Genomic DNA, 24,094 nt, shown 5'->3' with positions numbered 1-24,094 from the left:
AAAAAAGAGATCTAGGTATTTGATTTATTGTGAAAATTACAGGAAAAGTAGTAAAAGCGTATATTTGTGTCGCTATTTGTGTACTCGTAACAATAAAGTACCTATAAGCTGGCTCGGAGCCAGAAGTATTCAATCGGAGTTCATATAGCTAAACCTCACTGAGTACACAATTATTACACATTTTACTGACTGCATGTAAGTAGGTAGGAATCGACTGTATTATTCTTTGGAAATATAAGGTACCTACTTACTTAGGTGTAGACGTATAATAAATTACTTGTACAGTTAGGCATTAATTAAGGCATATTTTGATTTTTAGATAATAACGAGTATATTTTGATATTTTAATAAAAATATTTTGTCTAACCTTGGTAGAGAAGCCTCTATCACAGACGGTACACTTGAACGGACGTTCCTTGGTGTGGCTCCGGTAGTGGATTTCCAGTGCTGAGTTGCAGGCAAAGGTCTTGTAGCAGATGGTACACGTTGTGTTCCCGCGCACTGCATAAAAACAAATCTGTGTTGATTGCCACCGTTAAACTCCGAACACAAATACGTATCATTTATGTTTAGGTTAGTTCCAGGAAATCGTTATTTTAAAGTTTAGAATACAGTGCCCGGTATTGGGGGTATTTATTATAAGTATAAAATAATATTAGGATAGCATGAAGGATTGGAAATGCGGACGACCGGGGCGGACGTATAAGTAAAGAGCCCGCTTTCGCATACCTGCGGGAGGAAAGGCAAGTCCGAGCGGGCTGAAGGGCGATCCGCCGAGAGCGCCGAGCGCGGCGAGGGGCGTCGGTGGCGACGGCAGCGGCGAGTGCAGCGGCAGTCGTGGCGGCGTGGACAGCGCCGACGGCGACGGCGACGGTGACGGCGGCGACGCCCGTGCACTCCGCCCGCTCTCCGAACCTGTCGCCGATGGGAGGGAAGCCGTTGTGGTGATGGTTTTAACTTCAAATTCGGACGCCGAGGCGCAGACGGAGAGCGGTGAAGTTCGACGATCTTTAATACTTTGTTCGTCGTCGAACTCCCGAGTGGCGGGCTCGCGCTCGTCTCGGCCGCTCTCGTCGTCGGTTCCGCGGGAGTCCGCCCTTCGGTCGCCGGGAGTGGAAGGAGTGGGAAAAATTGGAGGTGGGATGGGATGGTAAGAATTATATTCAGTGATGTCTGAACTGGTTAGTGACTGGCAATTGCTTATTTCAGCATCGCGAACTTGATCTAAATACACATTGCATCTTTCACCCGTGTGAAGACGAATGTGTTGATGTAGCATGGTTGGGTCCGAAAATTTCTTGTGACACACGGGACACTGATGTAATAACTGTGAAGGAGGCTTTATTCGATGCACGCCCATGTGAGTTTTCAAATTTCCTTTTGTGGTAAAAGCACGGCCACACAATTTACACCGAAAAGGTCGTTCACCAGTGTGAGTTCGATAGTGCATTTGTAAAGCACTTTTACAAGACAAAACGCGATGGCAAACAATACATTCATTCGGATCGGACACCTTATTATCAATGTTATCTACTAATTGTTGTAATTTCGAAGTTTCTGATGTTTTTGTAATTTCAATGAGGCTTTCCCAGGAGTTATCGTTGCTACCTGGACGCGGTAAAATTGCATTATAAAACAAGGGGTCACGAGTGAGATCACTGTCTATTGTACTACTGGGATAGTTGTGAAACGGAGTAAGGCTACCTGAAGAGACACTGCTGGGTGGGGAGTGTGGAAACAGTGGGAATGAAGGGAAAGTACGAAGTCCCGTTGCTATTGAAATTGGTCCAGATATCGATGAGGTCTTACTTGAGAGATTTTCCGGTTGATCTGGATCGGGCTTCACGTGTGGACTATCTCTGCCAATTTGATCTTCGTTGCTGTATTTGGAATCCATGCTGCAGTCGTCATACGGTGATGTCGATGGATATCGATCTTGTTCTGCATCGTGCCCTATGTCACTGTCTTCAATTTCTCGCTTAGGTGATATACGATCAGTCTCTTCGAAGCTTGAATCTCGTTGACTCTCTTCATCTTGTGGTTCAGATTTAAAAATATCAGATGCGGGTCGAGGAGGGCTCGGTGCAGAAGGTTTGCTGAGATCAGCTGGTGCGTCTTGTTCTTCTCGCATAGCAAAAAGCGGGTGATGTGAAAGTGGCTTATCACCCAGAGGCCGCGGAGGCAGTAAATCATGATGAGGTGGCCTGTATAGTGGCAAGGTTGGCGGAAAAGGAGCTGGTGCTCCCGGAGGAAACTGAAGTGGATGCGGTGGCATTCCAGGAATAGGCCCCGGTGACAATTGCGCTAATAATGGTGGGTGGTATTTATCCAAATGTTCCGGAACAGGATTGGGATTCATTTTGACGTGTGGGAATTTTGAAGTATGCCTTTGGAAATGAACTTTAAGATTGCCTTTGGTTGTAAATCGAGAGCCACATACATTACATTTGAACGGCCTTTCCCCTGTGTGAGAACGGATGTGAATTTGAAGGGCAGAGTCACTGCCGAATACTTTTCCACAATATCTGCAGCGATGCTTAAAGAAAGGTTCATTACGGCCGCCACTTTTTCCATCATAAGGTGACATTTTTCCAGACTTTCGAAAAGCTAGTTCATCGGCAAGATTATTTGCTAGCAGACCCTGTGACGCATTGTCGAGCACTTCCTGTGCCCGTTTTTGAAGCATTTCAAGTGTATTTGGTTCATTTAAGGACGGCGGAGGATCATTGTTTGTTATAATTGAAGATGCTAATGATGAAGAAATGGAACTATAGGGTGGGTGGGACATCATAGGTGGCGATGAGTTTGGAATTTTAGGAATAGAAATCGGCTCTGTTTTGGGTGTAAGATGTGTGTGATGAGTCGACGGTAAACTTTGGCTAGTAGGAGGAGAGGGTACAACAGGAGATGGCTCCCGTGGCGGACGTGGCGGCGACGGTGATCGAGCCGGCGTTGACGGGGCGTTGTGGTCCGGTTCACTTGGCGGTGGGCTTTGGGGATCGTCCTCTTTCCGTCGCGTTAACGATAGTTGATTTTGAAGTTGACGTATTAACTGAAGTTGGAATACTTGTTGTGATTGTAGCGTGTATAGCGTATTGTGTAAAACTTGTAATTCTTGTATGGCAGCTTCATTGTTAGCATTATTTGCCATCGCTGTGGCAGCAAATTGGGCGACAGCTACTCTCGTATTTTGTAGAGCCTCAAGGGTTACGTGACCTGCCAAAGGAAAAGGTAGGCCAACGGGTGGTACGTCGGCTTCTGGTATTTCGCCCTCGCCATCTTCGAGACTATTATTATTTTCTGCATCTTGTCGATGCCTCCTGACTTGTTCTAATCGCTTATTAGGACCATCCATTTCCTCATCTCCTGAGACTACCATATCCTCAGGATCGGAGTGCATCCTCTCTTCACCCATTTGCATTGCTTTTTCATCGCAAAGCCGCTTATGATATAAGAAATCTTGAAGATTTTCGAATTGTTCCTGACATCGTGGACACATGTGTGCCTCTGAGCGATCCCTGGCTTCATCAGGCAAGGCATTGCTAATGTCTTCCTCCGAACAGGATCCCGTCGAGCTTTCACCTAAAACAAATGAAAACTTTTTTAATAATTATTATTATTATTATTTTGGTACAGCTGTATCTATCGAAACCTACCTACTTCATAATCTGTAATTATTAGGTAGGTACAAGTGATTGAAAAAATTGTAATACGGTAAAGTTCCCATTGGTATCTACTTCTAATCAATTAAAATGTGTTAATTTTTATTCACGTGCGTTCATGTAACTAGGTACAATAATAATGTTATGATAGATGCCTAATATATCTAATATTAACATACCTAATGTGCAGTCTTTAGCGATAAATAAATACCTAATTATTACTATAATTAAGATATCAATATAGAATAAAATGTTATAGTTATACTCTTTTCAAACCACCATATTTAAAAATAGAGGAACATCTACTCATCGCTAGATGGCGTTGCTTATCATATCTGTACTATAATTCGATTGATGCGGCATCTAGCTACTGTGCAACCAAAAGTTAAGTTGTTACTTTATATAAAATGTAGTTATTGCATTCATAATTCATAGGAATCTACGTAACTCTTAGACTATTTCCGGTTAGAATGAGATTAATCTCTTTACCAAATAAAAAATTATGATAGAATATTTACATAGGCACGCACTTAGGCACTGTTTTGTGCGCCTCGAAACACTTATGAAACACTTTGGTCCGTACCAAGGCAGATGGTAAAAAAGGAGTTTGTGTAGTCCACGCGGACGAAGTCGCGGGCATAAGTTAGTAAAGAAACAAATGGTTTCACCGGTTCCACCTTTTGGAATTTCTACCCCCAATCCAACCAGAAATATAAAAAGTACCTACGTCTTTCAGGACTCATCGATTTTCAAATACAAGCGCTCGAGCGAAGCCGAAACGAGTCAGCTAGTAGGTAATATATAAGTAGGTATAGATTTCTTAGGTAGGTAAGGAATTTTAAACTCACATTTCATATTAGGTATACAAATCTAATTTCCGGAGGCAATTACTAATTATAATTATTTATTGATTTAGATATCATGTCCTTCAGGCTATAATGTATATCTACACTAATATTATAAAGAGGAAAACTTTGTTTGTTTGTTTGTTTGTTTGTTTGTTTGTTTGTTTGTTTGTTTGTTTGTACTGAATAGGCTCAAAAACTACTGGACCGATTTTAAAAATTCTTTCACCATTCGAAAGCTACATTATCCACGAGTAACATAGGCTATATTTTATTTTGGAAAAAAATAGGGTTCCGTAAGATATTTGGGTTTTTCGGACACAAGGTGTAAAAAATCAACCAGAAAAGTTACTTATTTTGCGTACGCTGCCTAAACTATAAAAGATAGAACCATAAAATGTTCTAATTAATTGTAGATCTTATAAATATCTACAAAAAAGTCCGCGACACACTATACCCATCTATGTCGAGTGAGGCACAGCAACCATTTTTTTATTTAAAAATCTTGAATTTTTTTTGGACTACATTTAAACGCGTTTATTTTACTCATGCTATTAATCCTTATCAAAATAAATGATTTCATCACTAAGAACAGTTTATGGAGATAATATTTGGTCTTTGAATGATTAAAATTGGACGTTTGGTTTTGAAGTTATGGCGAAATTAAAATATTACGATTTCTGCTGCACGGCCCGTTGTATTATCTACACTAATATTATAAAGAGGAAAACTTTGTTTGTTTGTTTGTTTGTTTGTTTGTTTGTTTGTTTGTTTGTTTGTTTGTACTGAATAGGCTCAAAAACTACTGGACCGATTTTAAAAATTCTTTCACCAGTAGAAAGCTACATTATTCCTGAGTGACATAGGCTATACGGGATCTTTAATATTATATAAAGAGGTAATGTCGTTAAGTTTGTTTGTAGGGGGTAATCTTTAGAACTACTGAACCGATTTTAAAAATTCTTTCACCAGTAGAAAGCTACATTATTCCTGAGTGACATAGGCTATACGGGATCTTTAAAAACCTAAATCTACGCGGGCGAAGCCGCGGGGATCAGCTAGTCAGTCACAAATCACATGTCTACTTCCTAGTTCCTATATTTTGTGCAAGTCGCTGGCTAGAGGTGCAATGGAAAAATGGAGGAAGTTTTCAACGCTACAGGTGAAAGCTCTCTCCATTTTGGAATCTTTGATTTTGTCTGGTGGGAGGCTTCGGCCGTGGCTAGTTACCACCCTACCGGTCAAGCCGTGACGCCAAGCGATTTAGCGTTCCGGTACGATGCCGTGTAGAAACCAAAGGGGCATTTAATAAACCCATGCGGGTTTATTAAAAACTGCCAAACCCCTTCCAGGTTAGCCCGCTTCCATCTTAGACTGCATCGTCACTTACCACCAGGTGAGATTGCAGTCAAGGGCTCACTTGTATCTGAATAAAAAAAATATCTTCCATATATATAGGTAGGTACGTAGATATAAAAGGAAAAGCTGACTGACTGCTCTATTAACGCACAGGTCAAACTACTGGACATATCAGGCTAAAATTTGGCATGCAAATAGCTATTAAGAATGACGTAGACATCCGCTAAATATTTTTGAAAATTCAACACCTGGGGTAAAATAGGGGTTTGTTTGTTTAGTCCACGCGGCCGATGTCGCGGGAATAAGCTAGTAAATAATATTTGCAAACTGAATAGGTATCTACTAGAGTTTATGTATAGATACGTAATAATATAATTAAATGCTTTAAATACGAGTAACCTACCTAATAAATAAGAACTTTAGCTACCTATGTAGGTAGGTACATGCTAGGTTGTACCTACCTATCTAAAAATAATTTGTACCTGCGGCATAAGTCTTATCAACAAAATTTATTTACGGAAAACACTACCAAACGAGTGCATTAGTTTAGGAATCGGTCTATTTTTCAACCTACCTAAGTATCTATTTTTTATTGGCTTATTTTTTATTACTTCATATTTAGTGGGCTAGTAGGTCGGTATAGTACCTAAGTATAAGTTTAGGTTTTCTTCACAGACACAGAGACGGACAGACAGACAAAAAGTGATCCTATAAAGGTCCGGAACCCTTAAAAAAGCATTCGTAAGTAGTTCTTGATAAAAGCTGCTTAGGTCAAGAGCGGTGGAAGGGGCCTCCTTAGGTAGGTATATAGGTAGGTATTTTGATGGATACCTACTTTAAGAAGATAAATATTCCAGTAATTTATTGATTGTTGATGATTGTAGGTACGTAATTAGTATGAAATCAATATCGCATATTGATTACGCCATGGGCGGCCATTTATACGACCACACTCGGAGAGCGTAACTAATTTAGTTAATACCTTTTACAGCAAGCAGTAGAACATGCAAAAAAGTAGTATCTAGTCTTATGTAAATTACTGGTAAGTAAATACATCGGACTCGATTTTTTTTCACCTTATTTATAATCTTGCATTTACAAATTAGTATTTTCTAGCGCATAGCTCGTGTGCTTATATATTATGAAAAGGCGAGGACGCAATTAAATCTTAATAAGGGATTTGTTTATATATATTGATTATGAAATTTTACCTATTTAGGCAGGTATAAGCTATTAATATTTTATATTAAGATTAGTTTAATGGAAAATATGGAGTTAAAGTGATAAAGTGGAACTGGAAAAATTGGGATCGGCAAAGTAAGTAGTAGGAAGTAAGTAGTAGTAGATCGCTCTTTTTTTGGGTAAGACTGCTGAAGGGAAAGCAAAATCATAAATCGTCAGTGAAGTTCTAAGTCTAGTCAAGGACGTTCCACATTAGGCTACAATCGCGTCACCATTCCCTGCAAGTGTGAGTGCAGCAAAACGCGGGACTACAAAACAAAAACAAACTCTACATTTTCGATTTACCTACTCGTAGGTAGATATGTGGAAGAAGTGATCTGGTTACCATGTTGTGAGGATGGTTTCTATGAAGGTGAAACTACATAATTGGGAAATCTTAGAATGTTATGAAGATAGGTATTACTTATAGTGTCTGATCGAACCTTTGGCTTCAGCCGCCTCTGCTTTGGCTAAAAAAATGGGCCGTAGTTTTGGACAAAGGCGAAGTTTTTTAGCAAACAGTGAAATTGAATGAACGCGAGGCAAAAAACCTGCCAAGTGCGAGTCGGACTCGCACACAAAGCGTTGCGTATCGTCGTTTAGGCACAAGAAATACCTAACACTATTTTATGAAGCAACCATAAATCCACGATTTTTGGATTTTTCCCTCCAGGTACCTACGCATGTAAAACACATTGCTATCTGCCAAAGTTCACGATTCATGTTAACGGGAAGTAGGTACCTACCTACTACTATATAGGTAAGTTTTGATTCCCTTGACGGGTCTTGACAGATACGACAGACAGACACCGAAGTGAACATATAAGGGTTCCTTTTATTTCTAGAGATACGGAACCCTGAAAATCACCTCCGACTTCGGTTTTTGCCAAATCGACCTTCAATCGAAAATTAGATGATCTAGAGATAACCTAATAATGGGGCCAATTCTCTTGTACACAATCTCTAAACTAAACTAAATTAACAGGTCTAAATCTAGTGCTATCCTTTTCCGCAAGCAACGTTATGAAAGGGATAGCAGTAGATTTAGACGTGCCATTTTAGTTTAGTTTAGAGATTGTGTACAACGGAATCAGCCACAATATCACTTCCGTATGCAATACCTCGAATCGAAATACTTATCTAATTACCTATAGGTATAATACTTAATAGGTAGGTATGCATTTCAGCATTAGGTATGGGTATGTAAGCGAACAGCTAATTCACTTAAGTATAGTTCGCTACAGGTTGAGATGGCAATCGGGGTATGAAGCGGGGGGACGCCCTGCACATCCGCACTTCATCCGAGCTCGCCTGCACTGGATTAGCGCGGGTGATGTGCGGGTGTGCGGGGCGTTCCCTCCCCGATTGCCATTTCAACCTATCGCGTAGGTAGGTACCTACTAGGTATACTACCTTACATTGTAGCATTAAAGTACCGACTCTGTTGAGGTACGTCAGAGTATTTACTTCGCTATATTCATCATTAGGTATGTAAACGTTTTTCATTGTAGGTCGTTAACGATAAGTATTTTTGGAAAAATCCGGCCAAGTGCGAGTCAGGCTCGCGCAATGAGGGTTCCGTACTACAGTCGTATTTTTTCGACATTTTGCACGATAATTCAAAAACTATGATGCATAAAAATAAATAAAAATCTGTTTTAGAATGTACAGGTGAAGACCTTTCATATCACTCACTTCGAAAGTTGAAAATACTAATTATTAGTTCATGACCACAATTTAATTTTTTTTGTGTGATCTAACCCTAAGTTCACGGTTTTCAGATTTTTCCCCAAATGTCAGCTATAAGATATACCTACCTGCCAAATTTCATGATTCTAGGTCAACGGGAAGTACCCTGTAGGTTTCTTGACAGACAGACAGACAGACAACAAAGTGATCCTATAAGGGTTCCGTTTTTCCTCTTGAGGTACGGAACCCTAAAAAAATAGCGATATTTATAAGCCAAATGCGGCTTTGTTATGGCAACGACGGTAAGGCATGTCAATAATTAACACGTGAACGCAACCACAGAATAAGCCACCTTCGATACAATATAATCGAATATTCCACATAGGTAGTTAAAAGTTATCTAGTAGGAATTTGAATGAAATCATTTACGTACGCCACTTGTTGGAAGCTTTTTAACTTTCAGTAACAAATTGGTAAAAAAGGAACGCTATAGGTATATACGACTTCGTCCATCGTTCGTCTGTCCATCCGTCATATCTGCTTATAATTATAATAATTAGGAAGGTATGTCATACAGAAACAGGCGTTATATTATACTTTGCGAAATATCATGATATAGGTATATAAGTAAGGTATAAGAAAACACGATATACCTACCTACAAGAAAATATAAGCTTTAATCCAATAAAAAACCGACCAAGTGCGAGTCAGGCTCGCGCACCGAGTGTTCCGTACCTACTACATTCGTATTTTTCATCATCTTGCACGGTAAATCAAAAACTATTATGCATAAAAATTTGTTTTAGAATGTAGGTACAGGTAAAGCCCTTTCATAAATGATACCGCACTTGGTATAGTAGGTAATCTTACTTTAAAAGTTGAAAATATCTAGATAAGTACTATTATTTGTTCAAAACACATTTTAATTTATTTTTTTGTGATGTGACCATAAATTTACGGTTTTCAGATTTTTCCCCTAATGTCTGCAATAAGACCTACCTACCTGCCAATTTTCATGATTCTAGGTCAACGGGAAGTAGGTAGGTACCCTGTAGGTTTCTTGACAGACAGACAGACAACGAAGTGATCCTATAAGGGTTCCTTTTTTCCTTTTGAGGTACGGAACCCTAAAAACAGACAAATCTGTATGGTGCAACGCGACGTGCAGCATACGATATGCACCGCTCGCTCTCCTACTGTTAAACATGCAAGACAAGCAAGCCACCAAGCAAGCAACATGCACTAACCACCACTACTTAGGTACACACGAATCCTCCAAAACACACGTTTCACACTGACTCCGGAGCATCCTCAGGAGATAGACCTTAGGTACAATGCACATATGGGCGGATGGTTTATATCGCATGCTGCACATTGCACCATACAAATGTTTGTACGAAAAATAAAATTTACAGGCAATAATACCTATACCTATCTAATGGATGCATTGCAACATTGATGTCCACGAACAAAGCTTTATTGTCTATTTAAATAAAATAATGGTTTAATTATTTACATAGTAGGTAAGTAGGTAGGTATATCTTATTATGTTACACGTCGAAATACCTATATTAAAAATTCATGCTACCTATTATCAAGTATATTATAGATACTTATTCAATGTAAGTGAAATCTATTTAACCTTTGGTATTGGGACATCACTAATCGTCCATTGTTATAATTCATATGTCGGTACGGCTAAAATATAGTTAGATTTCAGGTTTTTTATACCTAGTTATCTATAAGAATTTATATAGGTAGGTACTTTACATGAATGAGTTATCTGAGGAGGTGGGCATTTCATGCAGCTCTACCTACTTGTTAAAGTCCATGCCAAAAGCTTCTGTTGCCCTTATTGTAAATGCAAAAGTAGATTATTATCTACTTTTGGGTTTATTTTTTATTTGTAGCAAAGGGATCAACGTACCTACTTAATTTTTGGATAAAAAGGCCTGGAAAGTGACATGACAAAGTGATTCCCAGGAAAATCAAAAAGTTTACATGGGAATTGGGATATTTGAAATTCACTATCTAAGTCCACTCGAACGAAGTCGGTCGAAGGCATCATCAAGTTACTATCCCTAGGTAAATTCACACTAACTGGTGATAATGTTTGGTGTACTTTTTTACTACACTGCCCAAACAGCATGGTACACCTACGACATAGGGGCACTAATAAAATGGCTAGGTAATTAGATAAAAGCACCAAATATTTTTATTTCCCTACCTACATTTCTACGATAAAAAATAATGACTTATATAAGTAAGTATACCTACCTACCTATCTAGGTAAAATAACGGTTTTTAACGAAATCATTTTATAGTAGGTAGGTTAAACAAAAATGTGTGCCGTGAACGGCTGAGGTAAAGTTACCTATTACAATGAAATGTAAATTTGGGTTGTCAAAACAGTGCCTACAATATCACCATCCTCATTTAATTTAGGTAATATAGGTAGATACCTACTAGCTGATGCCCACGACTTTTTACGCAAGGTTTTTCAAAAATTCCATGGTAATTCTTTGATTTTCCGGGATAAAAAGTAATGCCATTCTCCAGTTCTATCTATAGCTAGGCATCTACAGCATCTACTTATATCCTTGCAAAAATCACGTCAATCCGTTGCTCCGTGGAAAAATCAAAAACAAACACTTTTGCATTTATAATACGGATAGGTACTTAGGTCCTAACATGTTAAAGTATTTAGGTAGGTATAGGAGACTATTTAATTTGCAAATTTATACATCATTGGGAACGCTATTTACCTAATATTTATACTTAATTAAAATTTGTGCTAAAATATGGGTAGGTAGGAACATCATTTATGTTTTAGAACTCATAGATATTATGGTTGTCATTTTAAAAACTTGTAATATTATTTTTATCAGCTATTTATTAAGTGATCAACTTCATAAATATTAGCAGTCATCATCGTGCTCGGAAGCCATTAACGCCCAGAATTTCATAATGGTATTAAAGTATTTCTTCTTATTAAAAAGTCCACGCGTGTAAGCATAAATTTGCTTATCACATATTAATTTTTCAACTTTCACCATAAAATTTTTAATGCCATAGCGTCGCTTTATCTTTATACGATACACAAAAACATTCAGTTGTCGCATTTAAAAGTAAAATTTCAAAAATGAACGATCCAAAGATGCCCTTCTCTAACGCACCGCGGCGCGCGGTCGGAAATCGGAATGTTTACATCCAAATGCAAGCGAAAAGTGAGCACCTACACAAAACATTCATAATAATCCCGGATAATCTTGCGGTAAGGGCTTAAATGTCTCATTTGTAGCGAGATACCGGTGCGGTTAATGCTAAGTTTGTAAGAAGGAGGATTAAAGGTGTCTGTTTGTCGCAATTTGGCTTTGAGCTTTGCGTTAGTAAACGCGACGCGGCGCGCTCAAAGACGGTTCGCTTGGTTCGGTCCGCTGCCGACGCGCGAACCTACGCAGAAATACACAAAAAACCGGCCAAGTGCGAGTCAGACTCGCGCACCGAGGGTACCGTACTACAGTCGTATTTTTTCACATTTTGCACGATAAATCAAAAATTATGCAAAACAAATAATATAAAAAGCTGTTTTAGAATGTACAGGCCATGTCATATGATACCCCACTTGTAAGTAATCTTACTTTAAAAGTTGGAAATACTAATTATTTGGATAAACAAATAATTAGTATTTTAATGTAGATAATGGGTACATACTACGGGTAAAGAACAAGAAAGAGGGTAGTTCGCTATTGTCTTTGATAGCTCGAACTTCATCTCTCGCAGACCGCAGTCCTGTCGTGGCCACGACCCGTACAATTGGGTTGAAATATCGACAAATAAAAACGTCAAATTAATCGTGATATGTATACCTACCTACCCGTTATATAAGTAGGTAAGTACATTAAAATATGATATCGTTAAACCACGAAATGAGCTTAAAATCACTAGTAAAAATAATTAGTATTTCCAATTTTCAAAGTAAGATGTAGGTACTGGTAGGTACATATTTTTTTTGTGACGTAGCCACAAATTCACTGTTTTCGAATTTTTTCCTTTAGGTACTTGTGCTATAAGACCTAACTATCTTCCAAATTTCATGATTCTAGGTCAACGGGAAGTATCCTATAGGTTTACTTGACAAACACGACAGACGGATAGACAGACAGACAGACAACGAAGTGATCCTATAAGGGTTCCTTTTTTCCTTTTGTGGTACGGAACCCTAAAAACGTTATTGGTGTCCATTTTCGGCGTCCGGGCCGGCTCGTCTCTTGATTCAATGCCAAAGAGTAGGTATTCCAAATTTTGAAGCGATAAAAAATACATTCTGTGATTTGACTTCAATATATTATTTTGATCGTAGGGCTCAGCCTTACAGACTGTATTTTTATCGGCTAAAATTAAGACCACTTTCTGACTTGGAAGAGGAGAATTTGGAAACTTTGTCAAGCAATTTCTATTCTCGTGCAAAATACTTACAAAATGTCGAAAATATACCCTATCCTTCCCCCTTATTTCCGAAGTTTACCAATCCAAAAATCTGAAATAATTATGGTCAATAGATATTTAGGTAGGTATGTATACCTATTTACAAAAAAAAACCGGCCAAGTGCGAGTCAGGCTCGCGCAATGAGGGTTCCGTAGGTAGGTACCTACTACAGTCGTATTTTTTCGACATTTTACAGGATAATTCAAAAACTATAATACCAACATAAAAATAAATAAAAATCTGTTTTAGAATACACTGGTGAATACCTTTCATATGATACCCCACTTGATATAAGTAGTTATCTTACTTAGAAAATTGAAAACACTAATTACCTATTAGTTCAGGACCACAATTTAATTTTTCTTGTGTGATGGAACCACAAAAAAGGGTGCAACAGCCTATTGTGTAAAATACCTACTTACCTAAATAAGGCACTAAGGTAGGGAAAAGGTAGGCAGAACTTATCCCTGTACTTATCTATGGAGTTCCAATAGTAAGTAGGTAGGTAAGTATCTGCTTTTATTACATATCTAAGTATTTACTGTCTTTTAGATCGGGTCATAGGTAGGTCGTCATATATCTATTGTTTGTCGATTTCACTAAATAGGTACCTACCATTAGCATTCTAATTTGTGCGCTTTAGAATTTAAATTAAATGGTAGGTATTAATTAATACACTTACAAAAAAATATTATTCATATTATTGGCACATACATTAGTTATCATTATTCATCATTCAAGGTAAATGGACGCTAGTACATTCGATATTTCATTTTTTTTTTATTCAGATACAAGTTAGCCCTTGACTGCAATCTCACCTGGTGGTAAGTGATGATGCAGTCTAAGATGATAGCGGGCTAACCTGGAAGGGGTATGGCAGTTTTTATTAAACCCATGCCCCTTTGGTTTCTACACGGCATCGTACCGGAACGCTAAATCGCTTGGCGGCACGGCTTTGCCGGTAGGGTGGTAACTAGCCACGGCCGAAGCCTCCCACCAGACCAGACCAGAAATTTAGAAATTATAAAATTCCAAACCCCTGCCAGGAATCGAACCCGGGACCTCCCACTATTAAGACCACAGTGCTCACCACTGCGCCAGGGAGGTCGTCAAAATAAAACCGGCTTTCGGTCGAGTTTCCATTTAGGTACTTTTATTCAGACAACAAACGTAATAATTACTTTAAGTGTTCTATCCGCGTAATTATATCACATTATACCAAGATAGATTATACCCAGTGGCGTGCAGGTCATAGAGGCATAAATGCACTGCTTCCCCCGGTTGTAATAGCTCAATGCAAATTTTACATTATGACCTGCCAATAAACAGGTTCCTACCTAACTAATGCCTACCCTGGCTTCAAACCCTGTGCACGCCACTGATTATACCTACCTACCTATCCTTATGAAAATACTTAATATTATGTCTGCAATGGTCTGTAGTTTAAAGTTTCATTGACTAAATAATAAAAAACCGGCCAAGTGCGAGTAAGGCTCGCGCAATGAGGGCTCCGTACTACAGTCGTATTTTTTCGACATTTTGCAGGATAATTCAAAAACTATGATACATAAAAATAAATAAAAATCTGTTTTAGGATGCACAGGTGAAGACCTTTCACATGATACCCCACTTGAATAGTTATCTTACTTAGAAAATTGAAAATACTAAATTTTATTAGTTCATGACCACAATTTAATTTTTTTTGTGTGATCTAACCCTGAATTCACGGTTTTTTTTTCCCCAAATGTCAGCTATAAGATCTACCTAGCTGCCAAATTTCATGATTCTAAGTCAACGGGAAGTACCCTGTAGGTTTCTTGACAGACAGACAGACAGACAGACAGACAGACAGACAGACAGACAGACAGACAGACAGACAGACAGACATACAGACAGACGGTTCGGTTTGAAAATTCTTTCACCAGTAGAAACCTACATTATTCCCGATTGACATACCTAAGCTATATTTTACTTAAAAAATTAGAAATCCCAACGGACATTGTAATAAGCTACCCGTGCAAAGTCGGGACGGGTCGCTAGTAAGAAATATTTTCGTACCTAGGTACTCTATCAATGAGGTCTAGATAGTGATAAGTCGGGAACCTCATCTTGATGAAAAATGTTACTGGCACTATAAAATTACCTTACATTTTTTTGGGTCATCAGATATAGATTCTTGTTTACATAATATTATATCTAAACACTTTATGCACAAGAGCATGAAAAGCAGTTTTACTTTTAGTCCTCTTACACTTTACAGCCAGCATAAATAAGAACTTTACGAGCATGAGAAGTAAAAAAATAATTTAATTGAATTTATAATTCAATATTCAGTTTGGGTCAATATTCTACACCAAATATCAACATTTCAGGTATGGTTGTACACATATAGTACTAACTCATTTCGTCTACGAGCTAGAGACCTGTGACATCCGGATAGACAGACAGATAGACGACAGCAGAGTGACATTAATAGGGCTCTATAAATGTCTACCCTTTGTGTACGGAACCCTAAAAAATTACAGTGTATTGTCATCACGGACTGATAAACCTATCATGATGAAAACACTGCTTTCATCAAAGAACTTGCCATGTATTTGTAAATACATTAGTATATTATATCTACCTATTAGGTAGGGGAAGATTGCTATAATTAGAACACTTAACATCACGGCTTAAAATTAATTAAACTATTTATAAAACAAATCACAGTTTTTCGAGATAAATGAATGAAACTGTTTCTTTAGCAGTTGCCTTCTTTGGACCATGGTCGCCTTAATTGGACCTCTAGGTTGCCATCAATGGACTTCGACAAATTTGACTAGTGGTTAAATTTATGTGCAGTGCGATAGTGGAGGCAACCCATGATAAACTATTATTATTAATAATATTATATTACAATTTTATGCAACTTAGAAAGGGACAGGCTCTCAATTCATCACTAAGCTTCCAATACCAAGTAACTAACTGAAACAACAAAGAATACCTAAATTAAATCTTTCTTTAAAACTTGCCATGATTGGACCGGTCCAAAGATGGAAACAAATAATGGTCCATTTAAGGCAACTAGGTACTTTATACAAAAATATATAAAAAGGAACAATATCTATAGCCCTATCTTTTAAATAAAATTTTATTCAAGAATAGACATGTTCTAATATTTTAATTTAGATATTATACTCAATTGAACGGAAGTGCAATAAATGTAATTAGGTACATCAGTTTTTCGGTAGGTAACGTAATTTTTACTTCCCGGGGATCGAAAACACACTTAAGTAGGTACGCACGTTATTCTTTGGTGAGTCTCACGATGCTATGACAATGCCTTGGCGCGTACCTAAGCGATGTTCCCTGGTGTGATTAGTTTTGCGCCAGTTTTTTGTTGTCGAATGAAATAATAACAGTAGGTATTGGGTAGTTTATTTATGATAAAGGTAGGTAGGTGTACCTACTTATTACCTAAATAAGTCCAGTATTTTGAACAAAAGGAAAAGGTGACTGAGTGACTGGCTGACTTATCTACCTACCAACGCACAGCATAAAACTACTGTTCGGATCGGGCTGACTTTTTCAGTTCAGAAGCTTCAGACTCCTGAAACAGTTCAGAAATCTGAAAACTATAAACTGAAAACAATTGCAAATATAAAACAATCTTTGCTGCACATTGATTTTTGACCTTTAGAAGCAAGCGCCCATAGTACCTACCTATACCTTTTACTGGTCATGTCCTTTCACCGGACAGATGTTGTGAATGAAGATTGAAGTCACTATGCAAAAACTTGTGTCCACAGAATAAAAATAACTAGTACTTAAGTATCAATCGTTAATAGATAAAAACTTTTCTAAATACTTTATAGAGCGGTCGTAAAACAGTGTAGCGGTTAGATTAATAAAATTTGACGGCCTGTCATTCTACTAATATAGAGCCACTTAGGCTTTTATCAAAATGTGTTACTCAACCACGGTCAACTAGGTACAATCTACGCTTTATTTACACAATATTTAAGCTTATTTTTGATTACTCGTGCCCTTTCATAGTCAAATGTTTCTTTGATATTTGAAATAAATGTTAAGTAAATATGAAGTATTTACGACGTGATCTTTATTATTTAAAGCCCATTATAGTTCTGATTTTAACCATTTTTGTTTTGATATTATCGTATACCTAATAGGTAACATCACTACCCATATTAAGTATAAATACAAAAGTGTGTTTGTTTATCGGTTTGTTGAGTGACATAGGTAATTTTTTTTCCCGGAGCTCCCACCGGATTTTTAAAAACTTATCTAAATATACGCGAACGAAGTCGTGGTCATCAACTAGTGGATAGTAATTATGTAAGCCACCATCATGGTTGTATTCTATTAATTATCAAGACGTTAAGCGAATCCTCTCATCAGAAAAAACTCCTTTAACTGTCGGGATAGGCACCTACCTAGTACCTATACCTACCTACTTGGTCAGTGGAATTTAACCTTTCAATTTGATAATGAGATAGTTCAATAGTGATAAATAGGAGCGCGAGCGTGACGAGCGCAATTTTTTTGTTTTAATACAAAAAATTGAAGCGAAATGGAAACGAGCTCAACCTTAACAAAATTTTATGTTTTTAAAGCATCTTTTAAATGAAAATAATTGAGATGAAACCCAGACCTAGCCATGCTTTGATAGGTAGGTAAGTACCTATCTATCATATTTATTGTTACTTATAGTTAAGTAAGTACCTATGTTAATTATGTTTTTCCACAAAATATCTGGAAATAAAATTAAAACTTTTGTAATAAAAAAAATACATTAGGTATTGTTGTCATTTAAAATCACGGTTTTAAAAGTCAAGTACCTACGTAGGTAAAGACAAAAATATGAAGGTAGGTACCTGTTTAAGCTTTTCAACAGTATTTGCTTTTTACCAAGGGAGTCTAAAAGCAGGTTCAACAGAAGGTATCAGTTTATTTAATTAATTTATTTTTGCTCAAATTTTTAAAGAGATCACAAATTCTTATCAATCAGTGGCGGATCATGACATTCTGAGACACGAGGCGGCCCCTGATCTCGACTCTGGAGGCCCCCTTAAATTGGTTCACTAAATCAAATGAAATATATATCGTATTAAGTAGATATCCATTATTTTTTTATCTCGAGGAATGTAAAGTCACTAAGGAAATAAGAAAATATTTCTAGATAGGTTAAAATCCAATAAAAAGTTTTTATACAAGATATCTACTAAATAATTTTCTCAGATAAAAATAAAATCATAGTTTTAACAGTGAATTTTTTTATTTTTTTATTTAGGTAAGCATGCTTACCTAATATAAAACGTTTATCAAAATACCTAAAGATTTACGAAATAATTATACTTAAGCAAAAGCGAAGCGAGCGTAGATTACCTATTTATTTAATTTTACAAAAAACGTACCTATAATGGAAGTGAAGAGGAAATCAGCATCTAGATCCATACTAATATTATAAATGCGAAAGTGTGTCTGTCTGTCTGTCTGCTAGCTTTTTACCTAACCTAACCTAAGAGTTTAATCGATTTTGAGGGGTACAGTGTGAGCTTGCATCCCGAGGAAAGACATAGGCTACTTTTTATCCCGAAAAATTAATGAGTTCCCACGGGATTTTTAAAAACCTAAATCCACGCAGACGAAGTCGCGTGTACCATCTAGTGCTAAATTATATAATGCTTGCTATATTCGAAAACAAGTAGAAAATAAATTCACAGCAAAATGAAAGCGCGAGCGAAGGGGGTGCGAAAAAATTGTTTGTTTACAGAAACGATGCCTATAGGTATACCTACCTATCTACATAACGAAAGAAATCAGGAAATCAACGTCCAAATATTAAATAATAAAATATGCATATCTATCTACTAAGTAAGTAGATTCAAAAATCGAACAGGAAATAACGAATCCATCATGAAATTTTTCTTTAATTTTACAGAAAGCAGACCCCCAACTCTTAATTCCTTAACATACTGCCTGATTTATTTCACAATTTTTCAAGATGTGGAGGCCCCCTAAAATTGGAGGCCCGAGGCTCGCGTCATGCACCTTATCTGTCACTTTTAACAAATTGACGATACCTATGTATGTCTAAACTCGTTTCCGTTATAATGATAACAGTATAGGTAATTATAAAAATGTATAGGGAAAGACCTCGAAGTTTGTTAATCATCAATTTTGAAGGTTAATAATATATCAGCTTACATAAATAAATAAGTAATGAATTGATGGTTAGGAATTTGAATGCTGAGTGCACTCTTGTGTTCAACATGCAATCAATATAAAAATACTTATAGGTACATAATATTATGTTCTCATAAGTAGGTACCTACCAACTTATTGCTTTCATTTCCAACCTAACTAAGGAATTAAATCTCTTTTAAATTATGGTACCTACCTAGAGTTGATTATTATGACCATTACTAGGTACCTCTACCTACCTAGTTACACAAAGGTACTACCTATTATGAAATAGGTAGGTAGGTACCTACCTATGTATGTATTAATTGAACAACAATGTATGTTTTGGGTAGGTATATGTTTGTGTTTATATCACGCAAAAACTAGTGCATCGATTTATCATTCACAGATAATAAAAGGGAGGTAGATAGGCAGTAGGCACCTACTATTATAATGTACCTACCTACTTAATCAGGCTTAAATAAATAGGTACGTAGGGGAGACTGGGTACGGTTGTGACTTTCTTATTTTGATTGCTAATAAAATATTCTCTAGTGTGCCAGTTAGCTGCATGAAAGGTGCAGACTCTAAAGTTGCAGTTGCCCCGTAGGTATATCTAAATACTGAAATTGGCTACCTAGGCACAATAATTATTAATTCACAGAAACGGATTAAAAACAAAAAAAAACATTTTGTCACAACCAACCCCGTGCCATGGGTGGTTGTGACAGTGATTGAGGTTGGTTGTGACATGTGTAAAATATGCTCGAAAGTGGTCTCAAATCACTTTTATTGTTAAAAACTAATATAAAATGATGCATCTTATCTTTGAATATTTTAACAGTCTTTATTATAAGGATAAGGAAAGAACAACCTAGCAACTAACGTGCCCAGTTCAACTTAAATTACGGCTCCTACCTGCTATGGGTGATTGTGATGACTGTTTCTTCAACTTTACATAATATAATATAAGGTGGTTCATAGTTAGGTAGGTATGTCTGTCCATGAAAACATGGAAGTTGTCAAAAAATATTCTAAATTAGTTTTGTTAAAACTTATTGCTTTTAACTTACTGACATCTGTGTCATGTGTGTAAACAGCAATAAACTAAAGTGAAAATAATAATCTACCTATACCTATTTGTTACATAGGTAAGTACCTAAGTACCTAGAGGGATGATCAATCTTTTCTCACTGGGTTCTAAATACACTATACTAAACTGTGGCTATTAAACCTACCTGTTTAAGTAGGTGTATTATCTAGGTAGATAGAAGATGTAAACAAAATCACGGCCCGAACATTGTTGCTCAATTTACCCTTGTAGTAGGTACCTACTTTACCTATCAACTACCCTTGAATCTGGTAGATATTGTGGTTTTTGTAATTCGCAATAAAATATCTATTAATAATATTATGTTTATTTTTATCGATAGGTACTAAGATAAATTTTTACGTGGGTAGTTCAAACACTTTTAATTTTCAAATTCAACACACATTCATTCACAACAAACCTACTACCTATTGTAAAAGGAGTGGTGTCAGTTAGGTATTATCAGTCATAAAAATGAAATACATCCAGATAATTTAATTATATTAGGTAGGTACTTATATATTTTGTAAAAATGACAATAACGTGCATGTATTATCCACATGTTATTGCTTATTAGGTATCTATTGTAATTTATTTACAAATGACCTTTGTCTTTGGTTTTAAAGATATTAAGTAGGTAAGTAAGTATTTAATAAATCCTATCGGCAATTTTTCATGTCTCTTGAAATTTACTTTCCTGAAAACTTTATGCTACCTATTTATCTAATATCTATTATTAACTAGGTAGGTACTAATTTGAAATAACTACCTAGTTATAATTTTTTTGTTAGTAATAGTAAAATTCTCTGATGACTAATGTAGAGCCAAATAAAATTGTTAATCATTACATAGGTATTACATAATATTATGAAAATCACAGATCTTAAAGTTTTTCGTTATTTAGTCAACAAAAAACAACACCTAAGTAGATATTATATTCAGGTCTTTTATACTAAAAACTCTTACCCGATTTTTGTTATTTTGCATCTGCCTACACGCGCGCAGGTAAAATTATTTCAATTTATTCGCAATGGTTCACCACAAATTATATTGCATCCCTAAGTATAAACTCACTAGATACACCTACCTACTGCCGCACATTTTCCTCCTAAAGCTCGGACGGCTCAAGTCGTATCACTGCACTGTTTACTCACCGAGGGCAAAATGTAGAGCTCACTTTTCGTATGCCAAAATAACGCTAACTGAATCATTACCGTCGCGATTTTTCGAACGGGTGTAAACTAAAACATGAGTTATAATAACACGAACGGCGAGTTTTCCTAAGTTTTCACAATTTTCAAGTGGTGTGATGTGCTGTGGAGGGTGGTCGTATGTCGAGAGGCAGTGGTAGAGGTAGGGTAAGTACCGATGGAGACGCGTCGGACGCAGGCGGGCTTGACTCGCGGCATGGTGAGTCGCAGCGGAGCGGCGCTGAGGGTCAGAGCCGGCGCATGGCAGGGCCGGGGCGGCGTCGCGGCGGCCTGGCGCTCGGACTGCGGGTCACTCGCGCGGAGCCGCACTCGGCTCGGTCGGCGTGCGGAGTCGGAGTGTAAGCGATCGCACGGTGCGGCCGGGCGCACCTCTCGCCATCTGAAGCGGGACTGAGCGCGAGGCGACGGCGGGCGGCGCGCGGGTGTCGCGCGCGCGCACCAGGTATACGGTTATGACAGGGAGGCGGGGCCGCGCCCGGCTCATAAATCAAACTTCGCCCATTCGCACGCGCCGCACTCCACTCCCTCCTCCATATTCCATATTCGGGGCGGAGCATATTTTCATAATCATAACGCCTCATATTCATAAAGTGACATGTGTCCGAAGCCGGCGCGAGGCACGGTGGGCGGCGCCGATGCCCGCTAGATGGCGGTGGCCGCGCGCCCCACGATTCCCACGAAGCCTCCCACATTCGCTAATTGAAGCTACACTTTGTAAGTTATAATCCTTTGTTTGTCAATAATTGCTATGTTATTGTTAACAATCATTGTAGTTGTAATAATATTTGTTTCAGTCTTACTTTAGATTGTACCTACCTAGCTATAGATTGCATGAACATTTTAATAAATTATAATTATTTTGTTTACAACATAATTAGGTAATTTGATAGATATGGTACCTACCTATATAAAAGAAAACCCGCTCACTTCGCTCATAATACTTAAGTATTACTTAATATGTAGGTAGGTACTTATTTGCTTAAAAACAGAGGTAAATATTAAATTTTAATTTTCTTATCTAAACCTACTTACTTACTATACCTAACTATAGGTAGGTATCTACCTACTACTTAGTTCTAAAAGAGCAGAAATATCTATTTATAGGTAGGTAGGTACCTATGTAGTAACTTTCCTATTATTTTTCTTAGAGATTTACGACATTTCATAGCCTAGGTATAAATACCTAAGTACCTAGATGTAGGTAGGTAGGTAGGTAGGTACCTATTCGATTAATCGTTGAAATCCCTCAATATTTCCCTGACTCATCATGGCTCGATAATAAAAAGAGCTGTAACGAATCCTTCGACATTGACATCCGTAACTATAGACACCTCATTCAAGCTACCGATTTAATTTTTAAAACTTCCCGTTCGTGATCAAAAAGCGGAGGTCGGGAGTCGTGTCGAGACCCTTGTGTGCAACTTAAATTAAAATAAAAATAGGAGCAAGGTCGTAACCAGGGGGTTGCTACCTACCTACTTAGGTAAGTACTTAGTGGCACCGATTCTGTTGTCTTTCTCTAAACTAAATTTACAGTATTTGCATTTTTTTTAATAGGTAGCCTATTGCTAAAAAACCGGCCAAGTGCGAGTCAGGCTCGCGCAATGAGGGTTCCGTACTACAGTCGTATTTTTTCGACATTTTACAGGATAATTCAAAAACTATGATATATAAAAATAAATAAAAATCTGTTTTAGAATGCACAGGTGAAGACCTTTCATGATACCCCACTTGATATAGGGTAAGGTTGCCATCGTTGGACCGACGCTTTGAGTGGACCATCGATGTTTCTCGGAATTGGAAAGACCTGTGCGTGAAAGAAAGAGATAAAACACATTCTCTAGAACTCTTTTGCTTACTCCACAACCGCCAGTGTACCAGCAACGTCCATTTGGAAGTGACGTTTTTTTGTGTGTCAGAGAGTGCAGTAAATTTTTTCATGTGGTGGTTTGACGTAGCAAGTTAGTAACTTAGCAAGTTAGTAGTAGTTCTTTAACGTGTCTCAATTTTACTACAGCTAGTGGGTTTCATATGAAACTGGCTTGCTTTTGGTACACGATTAGTAAGTTTTAGGATAACGTATAAGTGGTGAATGACATTTTACTAATGAAGTACCAAGTTGCTATCATTGGACCAGTCTTACTTGCCATCATTGAACTGGTCCAATGATGGATCTGTACGGGAAACAAAATTTATTTTTTATTTTTAGGATGGCTGAGAATGATGAAAATGAGCCCAGTAAAAGCAAAAAGCTAAGGCTATACTATACCTGTAACGAAACAAGTATGGCGCTTGCTCTTGAAGCACATAAGTCCAAAAAAAAATTGGTCTCAAATGGGCAG

At 37.4% G+C, this 24,094-nt stretch overlaps 1 protein-coding gene across 3 annotated transcripts in view; it reads right to left on the bottom strand.

The window, feature by feature from the left end:
- The window catches only part of LOC117986785 (homeotic protein spalt-major-like), a 42,889-nt gene extending 20,764 nt beyond the window's left edge, over positions 1 to 22,125 (bottom strand). For 2 of the 3 annotated variants that reach the window (XM_034973646.2, XM_069501292.1), the window contains exons 1-4: positions 21,908 to 22,125; positions 1,810 to 3,582; positions 730 to 915; positions 368 to 501 (exon numbers count right to left, since the gene is read on the bottom strand). In XM_034973646.2, the coding sequence (XP_034829537.1) occupies positions 368 to 501; positions 730 to 915; positions 1,810 to 3,582; positions 21,908 to 21,950 (2,136 nt within the window). In that variant the 5' untranslated portion in view covers positions 21,951 to 22,125. The remainder of the gene's footprint in view (positions 1 to 367; positions 502 to 729; positions 916 to 1,809; positions 3,583 to 21,907) is intronic. The other variant, XM_034973655.2, reaches the window with a different exon arrangement.
- Positions 22,126 to 24,094: the final 1,969 nt, after the last annotated feature.

The sequence above is a fragment of the Maniola hyperantus genome, chromosome 1 (assembly GCF_902806685.2).
Source record: "Maniola hyperantus chromosome 1, iAphHyp1.2, whole genome shotgun sequence".
In the NCBI taxonomy this organism is placed as follows: domain Eukaryota; kingdom Metazoa; phylum Arthropoda; class Insecta; order Lepidoptera; family Nymphalidae; genus Maniola; species Maniola hyperantus.
This window is presented reverse-complemented; position numbering and strand designations above follow the sequence as displayed.